At 44.4% G+C, this 26,505-nt stretch overlaps 1 protein-coding gene across 11 annotated transcripts in view; it reads left to right on the top strand.

Moving 5' to 3' along the window:
• The window catches only part of LMNTD1 (lamin tail domain containing 1), a 245,674-nt gene that overhangs the window by 119,530 nt on the left and 99,639 nt on the right, over positions 1 to 26,505 (top strand). For all 11 annotated transcript variants that reach the window (XR_014160846.1, XR_014160847.1, XM_081879160.1 and 8 more), the window contains exons 6-9: positions 18,078 to 18,264; positions 18,616 to 18,735; positions 23,342 to 23,547; positions 25,541 to 25,713. Coding sequence is in view for 9 of the 11 variants with exons in the window: in XM_081879160.1 (XP_081735286.1) it covers positions 18,078 to 18,264; positions 18,616 to 18,735; positions 23,342 to 23,547; positions 25,541 to 25,713 (686 nt within the window). In the remaining 2 variants the exon portion in view is untranslated. The remainder of the gene's footprint in view (positions 1 to 18,077; positions 18,265 to 18,615; positions 18,736 to 23,341; positions 23,548 to 25,540; positions 25,714 to 26,505) is intronic.

The raw sequence follows: 26,505 nt of genomic DNA, 5'->3' as shown, positions 1-26,505 counted from the left end.
AGCAAATTCATTGCATCGGCTCTTTGTGTTGGCTTTTGGATGGAGCCCGGCACACTTCCCTTGCGCCCCACTGGGCTCCCTTGGATAGCTCTCCGTCAGCTTCCTGTAGCAGAGTCTTCACAGCGGTAGAAAACTGTTGCAGTGTGTGTGTAATAAATCAGACTGCATGCAAGCGTTCTTGCTTATCTCTTAACAGTCTTTAATCGTGTAGAAAAACAGTATAAATCAACCCGGCGAGAGAGCGCACATCTTGCTGCCTCGCCGCAAAAGCGAAAGGAAAAAAAGACACAGAGAAATCACTCCCCTCTGCGAACATGCCACGCCTCAGAATGTGACACGTCACTCAGAACTGTTTAACCCTGTAAGTTCTGATTCTCCTCACACCCCCTCTCGTCTCGCATCCTGAGGGAAACTGTGAACACACATCTACAGATCTCTGAGAGTTCAACTCCCTTACCATTGCCTCTCGTCCCTTCCTGGCATCTTTCTCAGGCAACTATTGAACCTCCTCAAAACTCCCAGGTTCGCACTGTGCGAAACCAATCCACGCACTGGTGACCTGAAACCTCTCAGGTGGAACTCCCTTCGTGGTGCGGGTGGACCGTCTGAGCACAAGCTCAGGTGCTCCTTCTGACTCACTGTCCTCTACATCAGAAAACTCCCCCTCTGACTTAGTGCGTCTTCGGGCCTTCTGTACTTTGCTAACAGGAGACGAAGGCTCACTCTTGGGCTCTCTTTTAACAACCTGTGGAGATGCCCAACCCTGTTCTTGACCCTGTTCAGAGACTTGGTCCTCAGCAACAGGTTCAGTCTCTAGCTCTCCTTCCTCCTCAGAATCAGACAGACATTCTGAGAGAACGTCATGACTTGCATGGATCTTTGACCAACCATTCTGCTCACAGAACTCAGCATGTTTACTGATCAGAAGCTTGGTCTGATCACCTTCTGGATATGCAAACCTCCACCCCTTTGTCGCAGGTTCATACCCACAGAAGATCATTTTCTGGAACCTCGGGGCACCTTTCTTTCGTTGAGCCTTTGGCACAGGCACCCAGGCCTGTGAACCAAACACACGGAAGAAATGCAGCTTTGGCTTCATTCCGTGAAGCAAGAAATACGGGGTGTCACCTACCACTGAATTGTAGGACCTGTTCATCGTGAAATTGGCTGTTCTCCAAGCCTCGCTCCAAAAACTCTGAGGCAAACCGGAGTCACACAGTAAAACCTCTGTTGTTTGAGCCAGAGCTTCACTTCTGAGCTCTGCCACGCCCCTCTCCTGAGGAGAAGTAGCACCTGTCACCTTGTGACGTATCCCCTTCTGACGGAAAAAAACTCTGCAGAGCAGACCCAGTAAACTCTGCACCTCGGTCACACTTGAACCCCTGCACTTTGGTGGAGAACCGTAGTTCCACTTCCGCAACCCAATCTTTGATCAGTTGTGCTGCTTCGCCTTTCGTTCTCAGCGAGAAGGACCAGCCGTTATGGCTATAATCATCTGTCAGCGTCAGCATATACCTGGCCCCGCCCAGACTCGGCTTTGGCATGGGTCCAAAAAGGTCTGTGTGCACAAGCTCAAAAGGTTTTGTGGTTACCCTCTCCAACCTGGGATAACTGCACCCTTTTACCTTTGCCTTTTTGCATGCCCTACAATCTAGGGATTGGGCACATGGTTTTATCTTGCACCCTACTGTGTACTGGGGCAACCTTTGGATACCTTTCCAAGACCCATGTGACATTCTTTTGTGCCACAAGCAAGCACATGAATCATGAGTGGGAACGTCTTCACACTTTGCTTGTGCTCCCTCAGCATTCCCCTCACCCTCCAGAGGTGTCTCTAAAACGAAGAGATTGTTCTGACATGCGACACTGACGAGTTGTCTCCCACCCCTGGAAATAGAACAGATATTATTTTCAAAGCAAACCGTGTACCCCTGCTTCAGGAGACAAGATACAGACAAAAGACAGTGTTTCATCTCAGGCACAACGTAAACTTCCAGCTCCGCCTGCAAGAAAGAAACATTAACATTTGCCACGTTAGACAAAGGCCTCTGTGACCCACCAGCAAAAACAACTGTTTTCCCATCTGAAACAGCTCTGCAGTTGCAATATCTGCTGCCGAAGCACCGGCTGCCGCTTGTTCTGGAGGCCCTAGTACCGCCTCCCACAAACCCTTGGCTACCAGCCAGGCCTTCAGCTTCCTACTCCACTCCTCCCAATTTCTTCCGTTTAATTTTTCGAAGGGTATGGCGTATGATTCATGGCTGTCTGCCATCTTCTCCCCCAGGGCTGAGCGTACTCACGTAAACAGCAGCTCCTTCTGGCACCCAGTCCTGAAGAGACAAATCCTCCCAGCGAGCTACGCTGCCTCAAACGTTAGGCAGGACTTCAGCTGGCTCCAGCTTCCCCTCAGCTGGCTTCCACACACACCAGCACACCTTGGCAACAGCTTCAAAGCTTTGGCTGACTTCCATAACCTGTTGGCTTTTGGATGGAGCCCGGCACACTTCCCTTGCGCCCCACTGGGCTCCCTTGGATAGCTCTCCGTCAGCTTCCTGTAGCAGAGTCTTCGCAGCGGTAGAAAACTGTTGCAGTGTGTGTGTAATAAATCAGACTGCACGCAAGCATTCTTGCTTATCTCTTAACAGTCTTTAATCGTGTAGAAAAACAGTATAAATCAACCCGGCGAGAGAGCGCACATCTTGCTGCCTCGCCGCAAAAGCGAAAGGAAAAAAAGACACAGAGAAATCACTCCCCTCTGCGAACATGCCACGCCTCAGAATGTGAGACGTCACTCAGAACTGTTTAACCCTGTAAGTTCTGATTCTCCTCACACTTTGCAATGTCTGTGGTTGAGATGTCTTGGCCTATTTCCTGTGCTAATAATGCCTAGTGGATTTAAGTTGCAAATTCCCCTTCCTGGAGTAGAACATCTTTGCCTTTCTCATTTTCAATTGATCATACTCCAAATATGATCGTTAGCGGCGCGCGGCGCTGCCCTGCAAGCTCTGATAAGCTCCTCCCACAGCTAATCACCTACCTCAACAGAAACCCTGCCCCCTCTGACCTTTGCACAGGGAGAACAGCTAATCAGCCACAAAGAAACACACACAGGAGGAAACCCTTTTTGCTCCTTCTTCAGCTGCTGCCCTGCAAGCTCTGATAAGCTCCTCCCACAGCTAATCACCTACCTCAACAGAAACCCTGCCCCCTCTGACCTTTGCACAGGGAGAACAGATAACCACTGGCACTCATCTTTGAGAATTCCTGGAGAACAGGTGAAGTCCCGGCAGACTGGAGGAGGGCAAATGTTGTCCCTATTTTCAAAAAGGGGAAAAGAGAGGACCCAAATAATTACCGCCCAGTCAGTCTGACATCAATACCAGGGAAGATTCTGGAGCAGATCATTAAGCAAACAGTCTGTGAGCACCTAGAAAGGAATACTGTGATCACCAATAGTCAGCATGGATTTCTGAAAAATAAGTCATGTCAGACTAACCTGATCTCGTTTTTTGACAGAATTACAAGCCTGGTAGATGAAGGGAACGCAGCGGATGTAGCCTACCTTGATTTCAGCAAGGCATTTGACAAGGTGCCCCATGATATTCTTGTAAAGAAGCTGGTAAAATGCGGACTTGACTATGCTACCACTCACTGGATTTGTAACTGGCTGACTGACCGAACCCAAAGGGTGCTCATCAATGGTTCCTCTTCATCCTGGAGAAGAGTGACTAGTGGGGTGCCACAGGGTTCTGTCTTGGGCCCGGTCTTATTCAACATCTTTATCAACGACTTGGATGATGGACTCAAGGGCATCCTGATCAAATTTGCAGATGACACCAAACTGGGAGGGGTGGCTAACACCCCAGAGGACAGGATCACACTTCAAAACAACCTTGACAGATTAGAGAACTGGGCCAAAACAAACAAGATGAATTTTAACAGGGAGAAATGTAAAGTATTGCACTTGGGCAAAAAAAATGAGAGGCACAAATACAAGATGGGTGACACCTGGCTTGAGAGCAGTACATGTGAAAAGGATCTAGGAGTCTTGGTTGACCACAAACTTGACATGAGCCAACAGTGTGACGCAGCAGCTAAAAAAGCCAATGCAATTCTGGGCTGCATCAATAGGAGTATAGCATCTAGATCAAGGGAAGTAATAGTGCCACTGTATTCTGCTCTGGTCAGACCTCACCTGGAGTACTGTGTCCAGTTCTGGGCACCACAGTTCAAGAAGGACACGGACAAACTGGAACGTGTCCAGAGGAGGGCAACCAAAATGGTCAAAGGCCTGGAGACGATGCCTTATGAGGAACGGCTAAGGGAGCTGGGCATGTTTAGCCTGGAGAAGAGGAGGTTAAGGGGTGATATGATAGCCATGTTCAAATATATAAAAGGATGTCACATAGAGGAGGGAGAAAGGTTGTTTTCTGCTGCTCCAGAGAAGCGGACACGGAGCAATGGTTCCAAACTACAAGAAAAAAGATTCCACCTAAACATTAGTAGGAACTTCTTGACAGTGAGAGCTGTTCGACAGTGGAATTTGCTGCCAAGGAGTGTGGTGGAGTCTCCTTCTTTGGAGGTCTTTAAGCAGAGGCTTGACAACCATATGTCAGGAGTGCTCTGATGGTGTTTCCTGCTTGGCAGGGGGTTGGACTCGATGGCCCTTGTGGTCTCTTCCAACTCTATGATTCTATGATTCTATGAAATAAAAGGCCGGTGTGGTTGCTCGAGAGCAAACAGGCAAGACTCCAACCTGTCTTTTCCAGGCTTTATTATTAGTGCAAAACTATTTACAGTGAAGAGCACCACAAGTTCATGTCTGGCTCAGTCACTAGCAGAATCTGGGAGTGGCCGGTCCTTGTACCTCTCCCAGCATAACAGTCGTGTGACCCCCGTCCATCTCCTCCCCTCTCTGCGCCCAAACCTACTGCGCAGAAGGAGCACTGGCAAAGGGGGACTTGCCTCCCCTCCACTTTGCTCAGGCTCGGTATTGGGGCTCTCCCTAGCATCTCCTGGTCCTTGCACCTCCTCCCCACTGGAGGTGGGGCTTTAAAAAAAAAAGAAAAGAAAAGATGGGGGGGACAATCACTGCTAGTCCTCTGACAATATTGTAGCTTTTTCTGATAACAGGACCAGCACAGCAAATTTTTACTAAAAAATATAGTTTCATATCTATTTCTGAAAAGTGAACTTCCTGGCGGCTTATCTGCAGGCTAGAAGAAGTTGTCACCAACTTTGAGCACTGCTGTGCATTTTGTAGATTTCATTTCTGTTTTACGTGGAAGAATTTACTTATGTCTTGTCTCAAAGGGACATGAACCATCCTTAGTTCTGTTAACCATAAAAGGCAAGATTGTAATACAGCTGTTGGTTTCCTTTACATGGCAGTTTTATTCTTGCTCGTTGTTGCAGGCTGTGCAACAAAGAGCTATGTCTAGAATGTTGGCCTTCAAAGCAAGGTTTACATTTTTAGGTTCAAATCCCCACTCAGCTATGTCTTGGGACCTGGACCAAGTCTCTGCCTAACCCCATTTCTGTAATGTGCAAAAGCAAAATGAGCACTTCTGCCTTGAGCCTACAGCCCTGGCAGGAATGGAGAAACAAACTCACGGCTTCCAGGTGCTGCTGGAATTCAACTCCTATTGGCCCTCGCCTGCATGGTAAACAGTGAAGGGGGTTAGGAGTTGGAATACCAACACATGCATACCCTCCAACATTTCTCAGCTGAAAATAGGGACATCCTATTTTATTTTATCATACTCATCATAATGAAAATAGGAACATCCTAAGGAAAAGTGGGGCATTCCGGGATCAAATCAGAAACTTGGACAGCTTCTGTAAATCCAGTGAGCCTTGCTTACCTCTCAGGACTATAGTAAGTTGCAGCTGGTGTTCTCAGGATATTTTGGAAGAAGGAGGTGACACAAATACAACAAATACATACCTGTTCAAACATTAGGGAAATATTTTCAGGAAATAGGGTTGCAAGTTTGCAACCCGGAGAACTGCATTGCCACTTTAATTTTTCCACTGAATAAAAAGATGTGGCAGCAGTGCCTCACCAATCATTTTGTCCTCTTCATGCGCCTACTTGCTAGAGCAAAGACTCCAAATTTGCCATAGATCAGTCAGAGATACAGGGAGAATACAAATGGCCTGCGAAACTGAGCAGGGAAAGCAGGCTGCAAAAGCTAGAGGTGCTTCATATTTCATATTTAGTGATGAATTTAAAGTTCATATTTGTGGTCTTTGTCCAGTCCCACACTGAGAGCTGTACACACATCTACAGCTTTCTCTGACCTCCTGAACATGAAATGCTCTCTCACTTTCCTCAGATATTTATTTAGCAATTTTTACCTCACCAAATAAGTTTTCAGGGCAGCTTATAAAGTCCAAAAATACAACAAAAACAATTAAGAACAATCATACAAAAATGGCAGCAGTAGAATGTAAACATGTCATTAAAAATGCTGAGATTAAAAGGCCTGGGGAAATTAAAACGCCAAAATGACAACAAAGTAGGCCCCAGGTGAGCCTCCATGGGGGGAAGAGAGGATTCTGTGACTGGGGCACCACCACAGAAAAGGCCTCTTTCCCCATTTTCTGCCACAGCTCAGATCATGGGCAGCCAGAGAAGGGTGATTATCTTAGGGTACAAGCAGGCATGTGTGGAGATAACTGTTTTTGCCCATGCCTGTTGAAGGACAGCATCTGGCTTGCTGTTCCGCTTAAAGCACCTAAGTTGTGAACTGGAGTTCCAACTCTTGTTGACAGCCTCACTTCTGTGAAAGTGAATATTTATTTATTTATTTATTTATTTATTTATTTATTTATTTATTTATTTTTAAGGAATTTATATACCTGTAATGGTTCTAGGGGTTGCTCGTGCGTAAACTGGCACCACACCTGGCTGAGTCACCTGAGTGAACCTTTTCCGTCCGGACAGCCACTCGCCCGTGGCTGTCTCAATCGCTGGCAGAATCCGTCAGTGGGCGTTTCTTGAACTTCTTCCAGCAAAGAAGCTCTTTGACGCCTAGTCTCCGCCTACTCTCCCTGCGCGGAAGCCTTCTGCGCAAGGAGGGTGTGGGCAGCGGAGGACCCGTGCTCTCCCCGCTGGTCTCCGGCGAGGAGTCATGGAACCGCCTCGCCGATTCCCCCATCTGCCCCTCTTCTCCACTGGTGCTACACTGATTTCCTTCCCCAGAAGATGGGCTGCTTCTCCCCATCCTGGGACGCTCTCCGGAATCCCTCTGGAGCCCTCTCTCTCCCTCTGGCTCCGATGGCAGTTCCCTGACAATACCGCTGAATTGTTAGCATTTCTAAGCAATCTGTGAAACCTTAATGTGTGAGACCCAGCAGCAGACAGGGATGGGGTGCGACAGAGCTGGGGGATTAACAAAGTAGGCAGGCTGCACCTCCATCTTATTTTGCAGCTATGGGGGTATTAAGGAGAAAAGCACAAGCTCCAGGCTGTTCCTGGCAATTCTAATTACATCATGCTCTGGGGATCACGAGTGATCTCTGATGCATCTCCCAGGTGGTACCCAAGCATACTGAAAATAGGGGAGAAATACTGATGAGCTAGATGTTTCTTTGAAGTATCCATCTTATACAGTCGTTCCTTGGTTCTCAAACACCTTGTGACTTGAACATTTGGCTCCCAAACACCGCAAACCCGGAAATGAGTGTTCTGGTTTGCAAACTTTTTTGTTGTTTTTTTAAAAATAATATTTATTATTTTTAAAACTTACAAAAAGGAAAGAGAAGAAAAAAAACAACAAGAAAAAAAACAACAAGAAAAGGAAAAAACAATACAATACATTATATAAACAATACAAAACACAACATTAACCTAAACAAAACAAAACAAAAACAATTTAAAAACATACATTATACTTCCGGGTTGACGCGATCGGTCTAATGGCGGATTCCCTCCGAGCTCCGGAGGGAATCGGCTCCGCTGAAGACGGGTCTTGCCGCGCCGGCGACGCGGGGACCCTTAGAAACCACAGGTGCTGATACCTGTGGACTTGGTGACTCAGTGGGCACCTTAAGCGCCCTCCTCGACAATCGAAGAGCCTTTTTAAAGGCTGCGGAGAGGGTACGAGGAATGGCGTGGTGCTGGGAGTAGACCGCTACTTCAGTGGAGTGAAGCCGCAAGCCATTGCCGGAGAGCGTCAACTTTCTTCCCGACATTTGGACTGGAAATAAATACCCCGTGAGTAGAAGGAAATTTGGACTTTAAAAGAAATTTATACCTTTAATTTGGAACGAACGGGGGGATGTGCTAAAGGGAAGTCCGCACCCCCCTACATACAGACAATTTAAAGCAAGGAGCGAAAACCTAAGATCGGAATAAAAAATTTCGTGTCTTTTGGGACTGATAAGAGATTCCATTAATTTGTGAGAACAAGCTTTTATTTATTTTTAAGTTGCGCTGGAGGGAAGAGGTGAACTTTGAAAACTTTTGTGTACCCCCCCCCCGGACCTGGGAGCGTCCTGCATCAACCTAGCGTGAAAGAACAGGAGTTTGACAGCTGTTAATTGAGCTGTCAAACGGCTGGATCAAGATAAGAACTGCATTACTTTATATCTCTCTGATTTAAAGGTGTTACATTTAACTAGAAGTGGTTGGAAACAAAGTAAATAACAAGGTATAAGACTGTTGGCAAAGAACTCTAAACAATGGCAATCCCCCTAGGGGGAACCAGTGACACTACAATGGCTGCAGAAGGAAAATTACTAGCACAAATAGAAAGAGCCTTTTTTCTCGTGGGAACTTTACAAGAGCAAGCTATGGCTATGGACAAACAACTCACGACCTTGATCGCTAAAACAAGCAACCTTGCTGATGGAACTAAGGATCTGACTCTGAAAGATTCTGCAGCTGAAACAGAAAAGATATCTTTGGAGCTGGTGGAAAAGGAGGCTGGAGGGGAAAAAGTACAGATAAAAAATTTCGAACAGGACCTTTTGCAGTCAGGGAACAGAGAAGTTTTTTGGATTACAAACCATGAGAAGAGAAAAGCAAAGGAGGAAGCCATTGGACACTATGGAACATGGGAAGTTAAAAGAGTAAAGAAACATAACTGGGACTTCCTCCTCTTTTCTGGCTTGGATGACTTTGAAATTCGGGGACTCCTGGCAGAACCCTGGCAGCAAGCTTTTCCAATTAGGTTTGATTCGAGAAAAGATGAAGTGACTGTGACAGACATCCCTCGAGATCTGAAGACCAACAAAAAAGACTACCAACAGAACAGACAGAGAGAGACTGAAAGAGACTTAAAGGCCTCTGATGTGAGGAATCCGGGCTAGGAGTTTCATGGGAGGACAGTTATTTGGGAAGGGACAGATACCTGGGCAGGGAGGAAGGGGAAAAACAGAATTCAAAAATTTTATGATTTTGGGGTTTTATAATTTTGATTTATATTTCAATATAAAAAAGGGAAATTTATGGTATAAGAACCTTGATCGATCTTAGATAAAGGATCTAATGTATATAAGTGAATGGGACAATAAATTGGGCCTAACAGAAAGAATTAAGTCTAAACATAATAAGAATAGGGTTAAGGAGAGAAACAAGAACTTGCTGAATTAAATATGGAAATTGGGATGTATGGGGGGTGGGGGGAAGTCAGGGAAAGAGGGTTATGAAAGTAAGGATATGAAAATATTCATGTGTGTGTGTGTGTGTGTGTGTTTTGTATGTGTTGTTATAAAAGGTGAAAATCCAATAAAAATTTTATCTGAAAAAAAAAATAAAAACATACATTATACCATTTCAGTAGTCTATCTTTCATACCCTTGTTTCGTAGACCTCCTCTCACCTCCCTTTTTGTATTCCACTTCTATTAATTGTTTCAGCAATTCCTTTCCATCTTTCTCTATTTTCTGTCATATAAATATCTTAACTTATTTTTACCCTTATTTTCCATTAATACTATAATGCTTATTTATGCTTAACTCCTTATAACATTTCAACTAAAGCCATAAGATTTCGTTCCAACATTTTTCTAACACTCAGTAATTTTACAATATTTCTATTTCTGAAAATAAACTTTAAAACTTTTTCCAATCTTCTTCCACCATCTCTTCTCCCTGGTCTCGGATACTGCCAGTCATTCGTCAATTAGTCCATCAACCTTGTGATCTTCTGTCCGAGGCTCTTAACTCTTTTCCAAGTCCCTTCTGCAGGTCTTCTTCATATTTATACATGCACTTTACTTTGTCTTCTACTGATCTTGTTCTTATTTTCCTTCCTTTGATACTGAAGAGCAGATCTCGGGGAAGCTCCAACTTAGCAATGCTTTTATTCCTTCTCGACAGGTCAACCAAATCTCCATGGTTAAATCTAAAATCCATAAGGTATTTCAGGACATGTTTCAAAATTCCTCCAAATCCAAAGGCCCCCACAGCTCCAATCTCCTCACGACCCAAGTCCAAATCCCAAAAGTCAGTAAATCCCTGCAGGAAGGGATCTATCCAACTTTACTTCTCTAGTCCAGGCAGGGCTCCGATCTTCAAAATCTGACTTTTTCTAAATTCAATCATAAAAGGCCTCAACTTATAGTCCTCAATTTGCCTCTGTAAGGCTGGGGCTCCCACTTGTATTACTTTAGGTTCAACAACAGCAACTTTCTCCTTCGCCTTCTCGACAATTTCATAGAATCATAGAATCATAGAGTTGGAAGAGACCACAAGGGCCATCGAGTCCAACCCCCTGCCAAGCAGGAAACACCATCAGAGCACTCCTGACATATGGTTGTCAAGCCTCTGCTTAAAGACCTCCAAAGAAGGAGACTCTACCACACTCCTTGGCAGCAAATTCCACTGTCGAACAGCTCTTACTGTCAGGAAGTTCTTCCTAATGTTTAGGTGGAATCTTTTTTCTTGTAGTTTGGAACCATTGCTCCGTGTCCGCTTCTCTGGAGCAGCAGAAAACAACCTTTTCCCCTCCTCTATGTGACATCCTTTTATATATTTGAACATGGCTATCATATCACCCCTTAACCTCCTCTTCTCCAGGCGAAACATGCCCAGCTCCCTTAGCCGTTCTTCATAAGGCATCGTTTCCAGGCCTTTGACCATTTTGGTTGCCCTCCTCTGGACACGTTCCAGTTTGTCCGTGTCCTTCTTGAACTGTGGTGCCCAGAACTGGACACAGTACTCCAGGTGAGGTCTGACCAGAGCAGAATACAGTGGCACTATTACTTCCCTTGATCTAGATGCAATACTCCTATTGATGCAGCCCAGAATTGCATTGGCTTTTTTAGCTGCCGCGTCACACTGTTGGCTCATGTCAAGTTTGTGGTCAACCAAGACTCCTAGATTCTGCTATTCATGTACTGCTATCCTAGATCCTTTTCACATGTACTGCTCTCAAGCCAGGTGTCAGCCATCTTGTATTTGTGCCTCTCATTTTTTTTGCCCAAGTGCAATACTTTACATTTCTCCCTATTAAAATTCATCTTGTTTGTTTTGGCCCAGTTCTCCAATCTGTCAAGGTCGTTTTGAAGTGTGATCCTGTCCTCTGGGGTGTTAGCCACCCCTCCCAGTTTGGTGTCATCTGCAAATTTGATCAGGATGCCCTTGAGTCCATCATCCAAGTCGTTGATAAAGATGTTGAATAAGACCGGGCCCAAGACAGAACCCTGTGGCACCCCACTAGTCACTCTTCTCCAGGATGAGAAGAATGAGAATTTGCCCTGTCAGAGTAGATTCCTGTATCAGATCCTGAATAATTTCTGTATTGATGTTCACTTTTTGTCCCAAATTAGTCACTTCCCCCCCCCCCCAAGTTAGTCACTTTTTGTCCCAAGTTATCAATTTTAGTAGTCATGACATCTGTCTTCTTGTGGAGTTGTTCCAACGAGTGACTTATCTTGCATAATGCAATCACTAAAGCTTCTTCTGTCGACATTCTCAAATAGTCCAACGTCAATCCCTGATTCTCACAGTCTCTTATCTTGCAGCTGGTTCCCCCAGCTCAGCTCTTATAACAGTTTCAAAGGCTCCCTCTAGAGGGAAACAGTTTCTATTTGTGTCAATCCTTTTAAGCACAGTTCAAACAGTAAATATAGTTTCAATTTTCAGTTACTTTTCCTCCTTTTTAAACGCAGAAGAGGACAATGGAAACAATATATTTCTCTTATTTAGCTAACTGTCAAGATACGTTCTATTCACAGCCAATGAACTTCAAAACGTCAATCTTACTGGCAGAACCCTTTCCAGGTTCAGAGCAGTGGTGATTTAATTTTCAACACTCTCTCCTGCAGGCTTGCGCGATCCAAAATTTCCGGGTTAGCGCCTCTGGCAATGGCGGAATTCCTCTGATCGGGAGGAATTTACTCCGTGGAAACAGGGTCTGGCCGCCACAGCGAAGGCGGAGACCCACTGGTTTGCAAACTTTTTTGGGAACCCAAATGTCTGAGGTGGCTTAACCCATGCTCTACTGTATGCGCATAACTTAGTTGGATTGTGTCCACAGAGGACAAAGGTTGTAGTTGAATATTTCTTCTTTGTTGTTGTTAAATATTTTTTTTTTGTTTTTCACAATTTAATTCCACATTAACATCAATAAAAAAGAACATTTTTACCCCCCAGTCCCCAAAACCTTTTCTTCAAGATTCCATGAATCTGCGGACTTCCCATCTTCTGGTTCTTTATGTAAACATAAACATAAACATAAACATAAACATAAACATAAACATAAACATAAACATAAACATAAACATAAACATAAACATAAACATAAACATAAACATAAACATTATTATTATTATTATTATTATTATTATTATTTATACCCCACCCATCTGGCTGGGTTTCCCCAGCCACTCTGGGTGGCTTCCAACAAAACACTAAAATACAATAACCTATTAAACATTAAAAGCTTCCCTGAACAGGGCTGCCTTAAGATGTCTTCTGAATGTCAGGTAGTTGTTTATCGCTTTGACATCTGGTGGGAGAGCATTCCACAGGGCGGGTGCCACTACCAAGAAGGCCCTCTGCCTGGTTCCCTGTAGCTTTGCTTCTCGCAGTGAGGGAACTGCCAGAAGGCCCTCGGCGCTGGACCTTAGCGTCCGGGCAGAACGATGGAGGTGGAGACGCTCCTTCAGGTATACTGGGCTGAGGCCGTTTAGGGCTTTAAAGGTCAACACCAACACTTTGAATTGTGCTTGGAGACGTACTGGGAGCCAATGTAGGTCTTTCAAGACTGGTGTTATGTGGTCTTGGCGGCCACTCCCAGTCACCAGTCTAGCTGCCGCATTCTGGATTAGTTGTAGTTTCCGGGTCACTTTCAAAGGTAGCCCCATGTAGAGCGCATTGCAGTAGTCCAAGCGGGAGATAACTAGAGCATGCACCACTCTGGTGAGACAGTCCGCGGGCAGGTAGGGTCTCAGCCTGCGTACCAGGTGGAGTTGGTAGACAGCTGCCCTGGATACAGAATTGACCTGCACCTCCATGGATAGCTGTGAGTCCAAAATGACTCCCAGGCTGAGCACCTGGTCCTTCAGGGGCACAGTTACCCCATTCAGGACCAGGGAGTCCTCCACACCAGCCCGCCCCCTGTCCCCCCAAAACAGTACTTCTGTCTTGTCAGGATTCAGCCTCAATCCATTAGCCGCCATCCATCTTCCAACCGCCTCCAGGCACTCACACAGGACCTTCACCGCCTTCACTGGTTCTGATTTGAAAGAGAGGTAGAGCTGGGTATCATCTGCATATTGATGGACACCCAGTGCAAACCCCCTGATGATCTCTCCCAGCGGCTTCATATAGATGTTAAAAAGCATGGGGAGAGGACAGAACCCTGAGGCACCCCACAAGTGAGGGCCCAGGGGTCTGAACACTCATCCCCCACCACCACTTTCTGAACACGGCCCAGGAGAAAGGAGCGAAACCACTGTATAACAGTGCCCTCAGCTCCCAGCCCCTCAAGACGGTCCAGAAGAGATGTTATGGTTGATTGTATCAAAGGCCGCTGAGAGATCCAGCAGAACTAGGAAACAGCTCTCACCTTTGTCCCTAACCCGCCAGAGATCATCAACCAGTGCGACCAAGGCAGTTTCAGTCCCATGATGATCCAAATGGTCCGCATCCTCCAGGCGTGCCTGGAGTTGTTCAGCAACCACCCGCTCAATCACCCTGCCCAAGATCGGAAGATTTGAGACTGGGCGATAGTTGGCCATACTGGCCGGGTCTAAAGATGTTTTTTTAAGAAGCTGTTTAATGACCGCCTCTTTCAGCGGGTCTGGGAAGGCTCCCTCACAGAGGGTAGCATTCACCACCCCACAGAGCCCATCGCCCAGCCCTTCCCGGCTCGCTTTTATCAGCCAGGATGGGCAAGGATCAAGGAGACAGGTGGTTGGTTTCACTCGTCCAAGCAGCCTGTCCACATCCTCGGAGGTAACAAATTGAAATTGTAAAATTCTCTTACAATTCCATATCCATTTACCCAATTTTCTAATAATTACACATAGTTAATCAAAACTTACTAACATCTGTGGTTAACTATTATTTTTTCTTCTAATTTTATCCCCATCCCTACTAATTGCAAGCATTTAATCAAAGCCTGCTAATGTACCAATATCTACAATATTTTGCACATAAAGAGTAACCCTTTCCAAGACTATTTCCCATTCTTTTTCCTGACTTTGGCATACTTTAATTTCATCAGCAGACATCTATCAGTTGAGGCAAGTTCCAAATCCAGCTTGTCTTCTCTTCAAACTTCTCTCAGTCTGAAAGGTTGTACTTTCTGCCTCATTTTCTCCACCACGACCGCCTCAAGTGTTTTCTGCCTAAACCACAAAAATTCCAAATCTACCCTTTTGTAGTTTTTTCATATCAATAATTTTTCCCAGTTTTCAGGCTTCCTCTCCAACTTTTCCCTAGGAACATCCCCTTCCTCAGTTCTCCCTGTCCAAGACTCTATTAGTTCAATTTGTTCTGTTACCCTTTTAATGCTTTGAACCGTTCAGGTTGTAAACTCATCTCTTATTTTAGCCATAATTTCCTTCATCTCTCTCATAAATTCTTTTTTCAATTCAGAAAAAAGAATCACCTATTCAAATTGAAATTTATCCCCCGGGTCCTGTACTTGGGCCCTTCTGTCCAAACTCAACTCTGACTGTTTAATCATTGTCATATTTTCGTCTTTCCATTGTTCTCAAAACAGCCAGTTTTCACCACCACCTTATCAGTTTCAAGACCATTCCATGTAAGTTCTCAGTAAACAGTAACAGTTTCTGTGCTTTCCCACTACACCCCCTTCTTTTGACCTGTTTACTTTATACACATATGCAGTTTAACATAAAACCCAAATTTTATGTTGATATTCATATATTACAAATATCTACCTTAAGAAAGAGTCAGAAACAATATATCCATAAGAATTACCACATAATTGTCCAGGAAAGAGAGTACTAAATTCAGTATCCAATTTTCAAAAATGTCTCAGGGTAGAATGAAGAGTTGCAGCACTTGAAGATCCTTATAAATTGATATATCAACTGTTATGTCCCTCTTCCTGCTTCATCGCTCCTCCTGATTGAGGATCTACAGGCAGCGCCTGTATCAGCTGCCACTGTGGCCTCTGCATCTGCCCAGGATCGCACCATCTTCGTTGGACTGGTCATGTTGTGCAGATGCCTGATGATTGTCTTCCAAAGCAACTACTCTATTCCAAACTTAAAAATGGAAAGCGTAATGCTGGTGGTCAACAAGAGAGGTTTAAAGACTCTCTAAAGGCAAATCTTTAAAAATGTAGTATAAACACTGACAACTGGGAAACACTGGCCTGCAAGTGCTCCAGTTGGAGAACAGCCTTGACCAAAGGTATCATGGGCTTTGAAGATACTTGAACTCAGGACAAAAGGGAGAAAGGTGCTAAGAGGAAGGCACGCTTGGCAAATCCACACAGTGATCAACTCCCTCCAGGAAACCAATGTCCCCACTGTGGAAGGACGTGTGGATCCAGAATTGGCCTCCACAGTCACTTACGGACTCATTTTTAAAATTGTGTTTATGGAAGACAATCTTACTCGGCTACGAAGGATCGCCAGAGAGGAAGAAGAAGACACTTTTCATAGAATTGTGGGTCATGCTGACCAATACTATAATCAACTGAGTGACATGTTGAAAAGAAACACACATAAACTGTTAATCTGGCATGAGTATCTGAGGCTGCAAAAATATGTCAGTTTGACCTGAGTTGCTGTAAATGTGCTTTTGGGAAATTAATAATTGTCGGATTAAACACCCACGAACCAGAACTATCAGCAAAATATTTTCACAAGAAGCAGAACCAGCAGAGCTTTTCCTGGTCTTTGCCACTTCAGGCTGAATGTAGCACCCTCTAATATTTCTCTGATGAAAATAGGGACATGCAGGGTCAGCTCCAGATTGGGGTAAAGAGAAACAGATGGGGGAAATAGAGAGAGGAAGAAGTGGGGGGAGAAATAAGATTTGTGCCACATGGGATGGAATAGGACAGAATATGTGACCTGAGAAATCAGCCCCAGTGATATACTCTTAGTTGGCAAGTTTCCAGACCAGAAACTACTTCTTGCTACCTACAACCTGTATCCAGACCCTGTGTCCCTATTTTACAGGGACGTCCCTGGTTTAGAGAAGCTGTCCTGGTTTCTGATTTGATCCCAGAATGTCCCACTTTTCCTTAGGATGTCCCTATTTTCATCAGAGAAATGTTGGAGGGTGTGGAGTTATCCAATCCCCAAGCCAAGAAGGCAATCCTATATAGGGAATTTTTTTAATGTTTTATTGTGTTTTTTATATATGTTGGAAGCTGCACAGAGTGTCGGGGGCAACCCAGTAAGATGTGTGAGGTATAAATAGTAAAATTATCATGATATAATGGGACACCCCTATTTTCATCGAAGAAATGTTGGAGGCTATGGCTGTCTCCAACCACTTGCAGGTCCAGGCCGTGCAATCCCCACTTCCTCCACTTAGATGAGCTCCCATCAAGGAGACCACACAGTTGAATGGAATCATATCAGGCCACTACTTTATTGACTACAGCTGGTTTGGCAAAGGCATTGGGTAAGCATTTATTTCCAGGCTGCCTATCGGAAAGAACATCATGGTCAACCTGGCAGTGGGGATTCCTGCCACTTACATCAACTAGGGGGATCCCCGCAGGGATCCCCGTCTCTAGGAGTGCTGAGGCCCAAAGTGCCAATCTGGGCGAATGGACAGAAGCAACTCCATCATGGATCCCTTTAACGGGATACCCTATTTCTGGATTGGAAGCTGAGGGTACAACCCCTCCCTCCAACCAAGGCAAAGCTTACCAAATGCCTAAACCGCCAAAGTTGTGATGATTGCTACAGGTAGGCAAAACATCCAGGTCATAGCCAATTCGCCTGGTAGTCAAATTCCAACCGGCCCCACAAATACGACAACCACCACAGCCAAAGCAAAGTCAATTCAATGAGTAAAGGCAAAAATTATGGGAGTGGGTGGATCCAATGAAGAAGAGCGGTGGCTTTGCAAGACCGCCAGCGCCTTGCCTCCCACCGACGATGCAGGGCTGGGTGTCAGCGTCTGATCCCTTCCAGAGCGCAAGCTTCACCTTGCGCTCCCAGCTTGAAATCCTGCTCTGCGTCAGCCTGCCGAATTGGCCAATGGCAGGCTGGCATTGAAGGAGAGCTGTCCGGGGCTTGAGGGAACACTCAGGCTTCCCTCAGGTCCGCTCCCAGGTGATTTAAGACAGCCCACGCCAGCCCCCTAACGCCCAGCCCTTCTTGGGGTAAGCGGACTTCTGGGGGGTATACAGTGACTGTGCACTACACTTGGCTGGGTAGGAAGAGTGACTCTAAATGAGGCAGCAATGCCAGCTCCCGGTGGACCCCTACTCAATCTGAGCCCCATCAAGTGCCTTATTCTGCTGTCTGATGGCGCTACCCATTGGGGGAGATTCCATGGGGAGGGACTAGGCATATATGGTAATCCCACCTTTTCTGTACTAGTAACCCCAGTATAAGTATAGATACAGTTGTTCCCAGGAGCCTGAAAAACACTGAACTCAGTTATCTTCTTATTTTTAGTGCGGTTGGGAACCTTAAAATTGTTGAAGTTCATTCGCATGGCTATTATGTGAAGATACTGAACAGTTCTCCTGATAAAGAAGAGGGCATTGGAGATTATACACTCCAGCAGAACTTTGGCGGCCATCCAATAGCGATCTTCAAATTCCCCCCAAAGATCAGAATGAAGGCTAATTCTTCAGTAATGGTGAGCAAAATAACAAGGTGCATTGCAGGAGAGGTTTAGTAATCAGAGGGCTGCATTTGCTGTTATGTTGTGGAAAAATTCAAGGCAAAATTATGCAGCGTCTGACTGCTTGCTTCATAGAATCATAGAATCATAGAGCTGGAAGAGACCACAAGGGCCATCGAGTCCAACCCCCTGCCAAGCAGGAAACACCATCAGAGCACTCCTGACATATGGTTGTCAAGCCTCTGCTTAAAGACCTCCAAAGAAGGAGACTCCACCACACTCCTTGGCAGCAAATTCCACTGTCGAACAGCTCTCACTGTCAGGAAGTTCTTCCTAATGTTTATTCTTCCTGTTTCATTGTTGCAGGTCTGGGCTGCAGATTCTAAAAGACCTTCAAAACCTCCAACAGATTATCTCTGGAAGGACCTGGACAAGTTTAAACCAGGCCCAGAATGCACCACTATCCTTTGCAATCCTTCTGGGCAGGTACTTCTGATCATAGGAGCTAACACCCCAAAAAAGTTGTCTTGTGATCAGTTATATGGGGCAGGGCTTACCTAGGCCCCAAAATATTTTATTCAAGTTGGCACCCCTGCTTCTGATAGCTACCTTCCAATTTTTTTATAGTAAACTGGGATTTCCTTGGGTTTGGCTTTCTTAAAACTTGACCACCATATTATTCCAGATCTTAATTAGAGATAAGGCTTATTGGTCAAAGGCCTTGACAAAGGCCAATTTAGCATTGTACCTTTAAGCACACTGTAGCCCCCAGAAAGAATAACCTAGCTGTCACTTTTTAATTCCGATCAGTATATTAGAAGAAAGGGGAGGAACAGAGAACATGGCTATGTGACACTTCTGAGAGAAAGGTGATAAGAAGGAAAGCAGGGCAGGGCTTTTGAAGGGACCTTAATAGCTATGTTGAAGAGAAAATGTCAGCAGGTATCACTTTTCCTATCCCTGCACAACAAGCATCAGGTCAGCCACATGGAGAATGTCAAATGATTTTGCCACATCAGAGCTATTTCCCTAGAAAATAGAGGTGCCAGAACTCACCATGAACGCCTTCCCTGTTTTCTTAGAATGGCACTGGCCTGATTCTAAGGTGCTGGAACTGAACTCCAGTGAGTTCCAGTTTGTTTGTTTTTTTAAAAAGCCCAGTGCTACTATACTTATTCCTATTATTATATTCTATATTAAGACTAGACAGATCTTCACACACAGCTACTGCTCCCAAGCAGTGGCGGTGCCAAAATTTGGCACCCCCCTCCTCTCGCCTTTCGTTCAAAGTCATTGTTGCGACGCCCCTTGCGGCACCCTCTGAGCTCCATACCACTGCAGCTGAACCATGCTGCCCTCAATCCACCTCTGTCCCAAGGATACATCTCATATGGGGGCATTTCTCATTTCACCTGGAAGAATGAGTACCAGATCTTTAGTTTCAAATAGCTGGTAAAGAAGGAAAGAATTCTGGGTGGGAGAAGAGGAGAAGAGAGAAATTTGGTTTGTTTCCCAAAAACTATACATTCACTGAAATGGAGCTATCCTTCAAAATGTGTACTTCTTCAATTTTGTGATGTAGGTTTTTTTATTTAAAAAAAATGTACAAAAATGCATTTATTAATGGAAGTAACATACAAAAATACATTGTTTTAGAAAAACCACTTGCCAAAATGTGTATATTAGGTATAATGGCATATAGAAATGTGTGTATTAGGAGAACCATGTGCTAAAATACTTATGAATTTTCATTGCAAAAACCATTGTTTTTCCAATGAAAATTCGTAAGTACAGTATTTTAGAGGAATGTAGAGAACTGAATTCTTATTTTTTAAAATATTTTTATTAGCAATTTCAACATAGCAAATTATCAAACCATATAATTGCATACATTCTTCCCCCTTTTCCCCTACCCTTCCTTCCATCCCTCCCCCCCACCAGAGACTTCCCTCAGCTCCTCTCTCTGATTTCTCAGCACATATTATTCTCTGCATGTTATAAAATTGTACATACCCTTACATTATCTATCTAACATGTTATCTTTTTTTTGTTAGAGTGTTTATTAATTTCCCAATAAGAACATCCAATTAACATATCAAATCAAATCCAATAAAAATAAAAAACTAAAATTAAAAAGTCCAATTGTCTTCCAAATTATAGTCTTAATTTTTTGTTGACTTCCCACAATCTGAATTCCGAAGCATTTTCCAAATCATAGTTCTGCCTCTCATCATCAGTGTTTTCATAATTCAATATCCCAATTTTATCCTCCACGTTTGTCTCTGGCTCTGTGATCCTCAATCATGTCAGAAGACAAATGATATTTTTTTTCATAGAGTGCAGATTTGCCCATGTATTTCAACTATTTTTGTTTTTCAATTGTGCCGCTTCATCTAATTGTATCCATTCCAGGCTTCTGACCAACTCTTTAAGGATTGTTATTTTGGCAGCTCCCAAATCGTTAATCTTTCCCGTCCAGCTGTTATCAAAGAAACAGAGAGAAACCTCCTTCAAAGACTCCTTGTTGATTTATTCTTAAGCTGCCTGTTTGCTGTGTAGTCATATATCAGTCAGTTGACGATTGATCAGCCTTTGGAATCCACCCAGTCCCCCCTCCGGGCCCTAGAGGGGGGCTGCCAGACATCCATTTAGCCTTTTCTCTCTCTCACAGTGAAAAAATTCTTTTTGCAAACAGTTGCATATATAATATTGTCTCCAGTCTTTGTGGCCGGCCATCAATTAGCTCCTGTTTCTGTTAATCAGGGAGATATTTCAAATATTCCGTAACTGCTTAGTGGGTGAGCACCATTTTACTTTTTGTTTTCGTCTTTAACAGGTATTTCGAATCTTAAAAGAAAAGGCAGCTGCGGATAAGTTCCAATTATATATAGAAGTCCATCTGTATTCACCTTTTTAAAAGCAATTTAAGTTCTTAATGAGGCTTGGCATGAAAAACCAATTGTTAATGTTAGAAGAAAGAAAGAACATACCAAGCCCCTCCAGAGTCCACACATCATGATGAGGATCTCTTTGAAGTTCGATCTTTTACACCAGAGACTGTACATACTGCAGTCCCCCCCGCCCCAGCTTCATCAGTTCAGAGCGTGTCTGTTTGTTTTTCGAATCTTTATATTTTCCCAAACAGATGTGTCCGGCTATGGGAGTGGCATCGCAGGAGTGCCAGTCATTCCTTGCTCCATGACCCGGTGTCCTGCCGTCTGCCACACCAGCAATCTGGGGCAAACCGCAGGTGACCGAGACAGTCCTTCCCTACCCTGGGGAGGCTGCCAGGGCTAATTACCCCCATATCAGCCCTGAATTATCAGAACGGCTGGGGTCCAGTCGTGTGGGAGTCTGCCATTTCCCACCGCCGGAAACAGGAAGTCTATCCAACATGTTATCAACCAATAAATTTGTGTATGTTTATTCAAAACCTGCCAAGGAGTCCAGTTCATCTCATTGTCTTTTTAGATAATTTGTAAAAAGCTCCCATTCTTCCTTAAAGTCACAGTTGTCCTTGTCCTGCAGTTTATATGTCAATTTAGCCAACTCTGCGTAGCTCATCAATTTCTCTTGCCACTGTTCCTTTGTCGGGGTTTCCTCATTCTTCCATCCTTGTGCTATCAAGACTCTTGCTGCTGTTGTAGCATACATAAATAAGTTCTTTGTTTTTCTTGGCAGGTCTTGTCCTACAATCCCTAACAAAAATGCTTCTGGTTTTTTTTTTTTTTTTTACGAATGCCATTTTAAACATGTTTTTAATTCATTATATATCATTTCCCAATTTTTTAAAACTTCTCTACATTCCCACCGGGACACGGGTGGCGCTGTGGTTAAAACCTCAGCGCCTAGGACTTGCCGATCGCATGGTCAGTGGTTCGAATCCCCGTGACGGGGTGCGCTCCCGTTGTTCGGTCCCAGCGCCTGCCAACCTAGCAGTTCGAAATCACCTCCGGGTGCAAGTAGATAAATAGGGACCGCTTACCAGCGGGAAGGTAAACGGCGTTCCGTGTGCTGCGCTGGCTCGCCAGATGCAGCTTGTCACGCTGGCCACGTGACCCGGAAGTGTCTGCGGACAGCGCTGGCTCCCGGCCTCTTAAGTGAGATGAGCGCACAACCCTAGAGTCTGGCAAGGCTGGCCCGTACGGGCAGGGGTACCTTTACCTTTACCTTTACATTCCCACCACATGTGATAAAAAGTCCCTTCTTTTTCTCTGCATTTCCAACATGTATTTGACCCGGTTGTAGAGAACTGAATTTAATGCTGGAAAAATGAGAAACCGAAGTTGTCAGTTCTATTCCTCCCTAGGTTCAGGGGTTAGTGATCAGCTGGTGTGCAGGCACAAGCTGGTCAGAAGCCTCGCTCAGGGGCAGAATATGTCTTTTGCACTCGGATGGAGCCAGGGTCATCCTCTGGCATCTCCATTTTAAAGGATCAGGTAACATATGTTGGGGAGAAACTTTGCTGGAGATTCTGGAGAGCTGCTGGGCACTCAGGACAATTAGCTTGACCTGGAATAGTAATTATTACTACTTATTAAATTTCTATTCATCTGAAGATCACATGCAGTTCACAACCTAAAAATACAAAATGAGAACACAAAATACATAATAAAAACAGAAAAAACCAATAACCACAAACACATTTAAAAGGGGATAGAATATTAATCAGCCAAAGGCCTGGTTAAAGAGAAACGTTTCATCTGGTGTCTAATATGTTTATATAGTATGCCTCCTCCACCTCTGACACTACATTTTGCACAGAAACCCTTAAAAATTAAATATTGTTCCAATCCTTTTACTAAGCACATAAAATAAATAATTAGGATTAACAGCTTGCAGCTTGGGGAAAAAACAAAAACATACACCTTTAACTTATCTGATGTTGCCCATCCCATCTTCAGTGATTGCTGGGCAGCACTGATTCCTGCTTGCCACCGATAACCAAGACCAGCCTTGGGTAGGAATGGGAAGGACTGCCTTGTTTCTTGATGCCTTCAAGGTATGTGACGTTGGGCAGCCTGATAGTCCTAGAAACAGTTTGCCTGAACATGCAGTGCAGTAATTTAAGCTTTTACTCTTCTCCTTCTAGGCTGTCGCTTGGTTTACACCCATCAATTGGAACCAAAAGCAAACAAAGGAAGGAGAAGAGGGTGGCAGAATCTGTAGAAATTTAATACAGCCTATTATTGGCATGCGCCAGCAAAAAGACCGATGGCAACCCAGGATGTTTGACGTTTGGCAGGGAAATGTTGGTCAAAATCTTACAGGGACAAATGAACCAGAATTTATTCTACGGTATTGCACCTGAATCAATTTGCATTATTTATGTAATGGTTCATATTATATCATACTATCCAACTTTTTCTTACCTGCTAGTTTTTGGGTACAACAAAGATCACAGCCTCAAAAAGAGTGGTGCAAAAGCAGGACTGTAGCTAGGGGGTGGTGAGGTGGGTGATGGGGGGGCCCACAAAAATTGGCTTTAAAATATGTCCATAAATATAAATATTGATTATTGCCTCATAAGAAATGGTTTTAAATAGAGGGTGAATTGAATGGGTGGGGGAGAGGCAGAAAGAAGAGCCGTGGCTGGGGGCGCAATCGGGACAGTTCTGCCAGGGGCGCAAGATCACCCAGCTACGGCTCTGTGCAAGAGTGTGACACTAGCACTCTGGGTTTGTCAGAGGCTCACGCCAGAGTGCTAGACCTTCAGCACTCTGGCGCAGCCCTGCTCACAAGACATGACCCGCCACAGCCACGGTCAGGTCCAGCAGGGCCTGCCACAGCCAGCCCCTCAAGATGAGGGGGGGCTCAGCCCCATCCCAATATATGGGGGGGGGGGCTTGGGTGTCCTCAGTCCCATAGAGTTGGCACCTATGCTAATAATTAAAATGGCTTGTTTATTATAAGGATTCCTCACTGTTCTTTGGGAAGCTCAGAGTGGCTTCTGTGAGGCTTCCAGTGGCCGTCCCTCATGGCACTCGTGCATAGTCTTGTTCCAGCAGAAGGTGCTTCTGGGCTCCTCACTGGAGCAGATTATATCACACCCTTCCTCCTTCACAAGCCCAGGGCAACAGCAATTCCAAGTACCTTTCTTTTTCCCTTCTGGGGGCTTCAGATTTTAAAAGGCCTCACATAAACTTTTGCAAGTTTTTCATTGAAAGTGTGTAGAGGTTACTCAGCACAGACAAATCAATATGGAAGGAGTCCATGGAGATTGGGGAGGGGGTGGAAAGCCTACCAGCTAACACATCTTTTTGGTTTTTGCACTGTAGTACTGCAGACTGGAATGCAAAAGACTGCAACAAGTCTAACGAGCAAAGTCTTTGGAATTCTGCTGGCAGGGTAGAATGATAGTCTTTTAATTTAAAGCAGTTTAGCTGGATAAAGCTTTCTGCATGTAAATTCTTAGTTGTCTGTTCGCTAAAACATCATCTTCCAAAGTTGTATTTTGGAGGACACTGAATGCTCAACACATGAAATTGTAGGAGCCTTGAAAGCTTGTATGCCATGGTCCAGATCTCCCTGAGGTGAGCCAGAGAAGCTATAGAAGGGTCAGACTCTGGTGAAATAAATGCCAGCTGACCACAAAAGAAGCAAACATAGCAAAGAACATGAGGTCCAGAGGAATGCATGAAGAGAGGCAAGGCCAACATTATGTTAATGTTATTTAAAATATTTAAATAGATCAGAATATTTATATTTAGGATCGTACTTTAAGGGGCAGGGAAGTAATAGCACCTGTGAGCAATCCAGATTGGATCTGGATCACATCAGTGAGGGAGGAGTGATTTATTCCCTCCTCCCTTAATGTTTTCCAAGTTAAAACTGCTCCTGTGAAGCTGCTCTGGGACCTGCAGGAGAAAACATGCAAGCCATTGTATGGTTACCTGTGAGTTTTCCTCTATGGCAAAATAGTTAAAGGGGGAGAAATTGTAATTAGGTAAATAGCATTGGGGGTGGCTCACATAGGATCACATCAATAATTTTTTTCAGCAGTGTTTCATCAATGCACCTGTGTGCACTGAAAACATAGAAGAGGGAAAAGATGCCAGGGAAAGTCAAGCTATGGGGAACTGCACATTCTGCAGCTCCAAAATTTATCTTGGAAATTCTCTTAGTTAAACTGGAATTCTGAGGGAGATACTAAACCAAATAAATGATAATGGGAATGTACAGAGAGAACCCTGTCATTTGTAGTGGGCACTGCAGTGTACAACACCCCCCCCCCCATGCGTCAGTACATATAAAAGACTCTGTATGAAACCTCTTGCTTCTATTTCTACAGGGAAGAAAAGATCCCACCCATCCTGTACCCCGTGCAAAGTTCTTGGTGCCAAAACCCAAGCTCTCCCACACATCCCCATTACACTGTGGGAAGATACATCCCGGCGGGCACTGAGGGGAGCCACGTGGGCAGACAAATGAGAACTCAGCTGGTAAAGCAGGATCCAGATACCGGTGAGTTAAAAGACATTTAGAGAATGAAGGGTGGTGTTTGTTTGTTTTTAAATACTGACAGAAGGAATTTAGAGAATGTGACAAGAGCAAAAGATTTCTCGTAGGATCTTCTTTTGCATCAGCCTTGCCAATACTTATTGCTAACACATCCGTTGTGTTGGTACAAGATGTTTGTTGTTAGGGGTATCTCTTTTTGGAAGCTGAAATGACACACTGAGCCACCACTGGGAGAGACCCGCTATGTTGCCTGTGCCTTGTTAATGAAGCAAGTGCGAAGAAGCTGCTCAAATACTGTGAACACCAGACAAAGCGGTGACACACACATACACACAGAAGGAAAAGGTTTCAATGTCTCCAGGGACACATGTCAGAAGGAGTGGTTAAAATTAAGAAAAAGCATGTTGCATAGGTATTTTAGATTTAGTTAGATGTCTGTGCCAGAAATGAGGGAGGGTTAGTTTTGGTACAAATAAGTACAATAGCACCAGGTAAAAAATACATAATCTATATACATAGACATAATATAGAGAAAATCAGAGAAAATTACAATGGAATATAGTATAAAATTCAAACAGCATGACACCCATACAATCATTCATCCAGCCATTCCACTCCACCCCACAGCCATTCAACTGCAGAGCTCTCATTGCCAAAATTAGATACTTTTCACTTACATTTCACTGATTTCAAGGGGAGAATTAAACACATTGGTATAGAGAACCCATATTGTAAATGCTCAAAACACACACTATTCTAATAGTGCACACCGTACTCATTAATTATACAAACTCT

The sequence above is a fragment of the Podarcis erhardii genome (assembly GCF_964252035.2).
Source record: "Podarcis erhardii genome assembly, chromosome: 10".
Taxonomy (NCBI): Eukaryota; Metazoa; Chordata; class Lepidosauria; order Squamata; family Lacertidae; genus Podarcis; species Podarcis erhardii.
This window is presented reverse-complemented; position numbering and strand designations above follow the sequence as displayed.